The sequence below is a fragment of the Penaeus chinensis genome, chromosome 7 (assembly GCF_019202785.1).
Source record: "Penaeus chinensis breed Huanghai No. 1 chromosome 7, ASM1920278v2, whole genome shotgun sequence".
In the NCBI taxonomy this organism is placed as follows: Eukaryota; Metazoa; Arthropoda; class Malacostraca; order Decapoda; family Penaeidae; genus Penaeus; species Penaeus chinensis.
The window spans coordinates 17774770-17777269 of NC_061825.1; the positions used below are offsets into that span (position 1 = coordinate 17774770).

General features: G+C 40.5%; 1 protein-coding gene across 2 annotated transcripts in view; it reads right to left on the minus strand.

Moving 5' to 3' along the window:
- Nucleotides 1-421: 421 nt before the first annotated feature.
- The window catches only part of LOC125027395 (50 kDa spicule matrix protein-like), a 3071-nt gene continuing 992 nt past the window's right edge, over nucleotides 422-2500 (minus strand). For both annotated transcript variants that reach the window (XM_047616460.1, XM_047616461.1), the window contains exons 3-4: nucleotides 1688-2067; nucleotides 422-493 (exon numbers count right to left, since the gene is read on the minus strand). In XM_047616460.1, the coding sequence (XP_047472416.1) occupies nucleotides 448-493; nucleotides 1688-2067 (426 nt within the window). In that variant the 3' untranslated portion in view covers nucleotides 422-447. The remainder of the gene's footprint in view (nucleotides 494-1687; nucleotides 2068-2500) is intronic.

The following is a 2500-nucleotide window of genomic DNA, read 5'->3' on the forward strand; positions in this document are numbered from 1 at the left end:
TGTTCCAGAGATTATATTTCTCACGCGCGACACAAGATGGCGTTCGTTACGACAGCGCTGTTATTGCAACAACTATATCACTTCTCTCCACTCTCTCACTGTTCTTCGATTTATTCTTCTTTCTGTACCACAACTGGGCGTTGAAGAGGTTTGCTGTTGTTGTTGCTGCTGGTTTTGTTGTTGTTATTGTTTGTTATTGTTGTCAATGTTCCTGCTACGTGTGTTGTTGTTATTGTTGCCAGTGTAGTTGTTATTGCTGCTGTTGTTATGGATGTTGTTTGTTGTTGATATTGCTATTGTAATTGTTATTGCTGTTGCAGTTGTTATAAATGTTATATATATATAATTGCTTTTGCTGCTAATTTAATAGTTATTGTTACTATTGTTATAGATGTTGTTATAGATGTTGTTCTTGTTATGATCTTCACTCAATTGGCACTATGTCTCCTAGTACTTGGGCGGCTTCGGCGGGCGAGGCGGCGCGACAGGCGGGCTGAGAGAGAGAAAGAAATGAGATGAGATGAAATTCACAATAAATACATTAAATAATATTAGATAAATGATGTGAAGATTAAAATAGCTTAAGGCAGTGCAGTTTATAATCTCTAGGTTGGGTGCGTATGATAAACAAATTTCTTTCAGTTAAGTTAAAATATAATCTCTTTCAGTTTGATTGTTAATAGTCTCTTAGGGAGGTAGACACAATCATTTATATGGAAATTCTCATCCCGGTTTTATATCGTGCATTCTAGAGATGATTGCAGTATTTATGATCCAGAAAATCGAGTAAACAATACTATACACACACACACACACACACACACACACACACACACACACACATATATATATATATATATATATATATATATATATAGAGAGAGAGAGAGAGAGATAAAGAGAAAGAGAAAGATAAAGATAAAGAGAAAGAGAAAGAGAAAGAGAGAGAGAGAGAGAGAGAGAGAGAGAGAGAGAGAGAGAGAGAGAGAGAGAGAGAGATAAAGAGAGAGAGAGAGAGATAGAGAGAGAGAGAGAGAGAGAGGGAGAGAAAGAAGAGACAGAGAGAGAGAGAGAGAGAGAGAGAGAGAGAGAGAGAGAGAGAGAGAGAGAGAGAGAGAGAGAGAGAGAGAGAGAGAGAGAGAGAGAGGGAGAGAAAGAAGAGACAGAGAGAGAGAGAGAGAGAGAGAGAGAGAGAGAGAGAGAGAGAGAGAGAGAGAGAGAGAGAGAGAGAGAGAGAGAAGGACCAACACCACAGCGTCACACGTCCTGCAACATAATTACCACCATTACATACAAGTACCATACGAATGCGATGATGGAGCCTAGACTATGCTTGTAAAGTTTTCATTGACCATAACAACATCTACAATACAGTTAAAATTCAGCAAATGTATTACTTGCACTGCAATTATGTTTAATTTCACCATGATAAGCAGATAGATCATTAATTCCTGCCTCCAATGGAAGCCGAAGCCATGGCCATAGCATCTCATTCAGCAACCAACGACCGAACACTGAAAATTTAGAAGGTCCAGAAGCGTATTTATTTATACCCGTCCCTCGTCCCGCCCTGGATGCTGCTTAAGGCATGAAGAAGGTGGCGTGCGGAGGATAATAAATGACAAAAAACAAACAAAATACAAACAAAAAAAATTCTGCTCTTGTTTGTTTGTTATAGAGAACTCACTTCATGGCCGAGCTCTCCACATTGGTGTACAAAGGCTCTTCCTCGTCCTCTTGGATGTAACCCTGTGCGTAGCCTTGGTCGTGGTCGTAGCCCTGAGTGCCCAGTTGGTAGTCCTGTGTCCCCGGTTGGTAGCCCTGAGTGCCTGGTTGGTAGCCCTGAGCGCCCGGTTGGTAGCCCTGAGCGCCCGGTTGGTAGCCCTGAGTGCCTGGTTGGTAGCCCTGAGTGCCTGGTTGGTAGCCCTGAGCGCCTGGTTGGTAGCCCTGGTTGTAGCCTTGGTTATGGTAGGCCTGGTTGTCAATCTGGTCGTATTCCTGGTCGTCGTCGTAGGCCTGGTTGCCAAAGGCGGGCGGTGGTTGCTGATAGTTCACGGGTACGTTTCTCTGATGGAGACAAAAAAGGTCGTGTGGGTTTTTAAGTAAATAATTCCGGGTCGATTTCTGTATTGAAGTATCTTGCAATGTTCAAGGAAGAGAAACAGAAAAATCCCATAAAATGAATACGAAAGGAAAATACATTTAAAGTAATAGAAACAGAGAAAAGATAAGTTGGAAGATTATGATATACGATGGTCATGGAATTGAAAAATTGTATGAGGTAACTGTCGGCAAGTACTTTAGTTATGGAGTATTCATGAAACTTGAAACCTAAAATTTTAAACTTGAACAGAAAATGATAAAAGAGAGAAAATATACAGAAAATGCTGCGAATTAAGGGTAGACTATAGAGTTTTATACTAAATGTAAGACACAACAGATAACACACATTAATACAAAACACTCGCACGATTATGTTTACGTAAAACAGAATTCCACA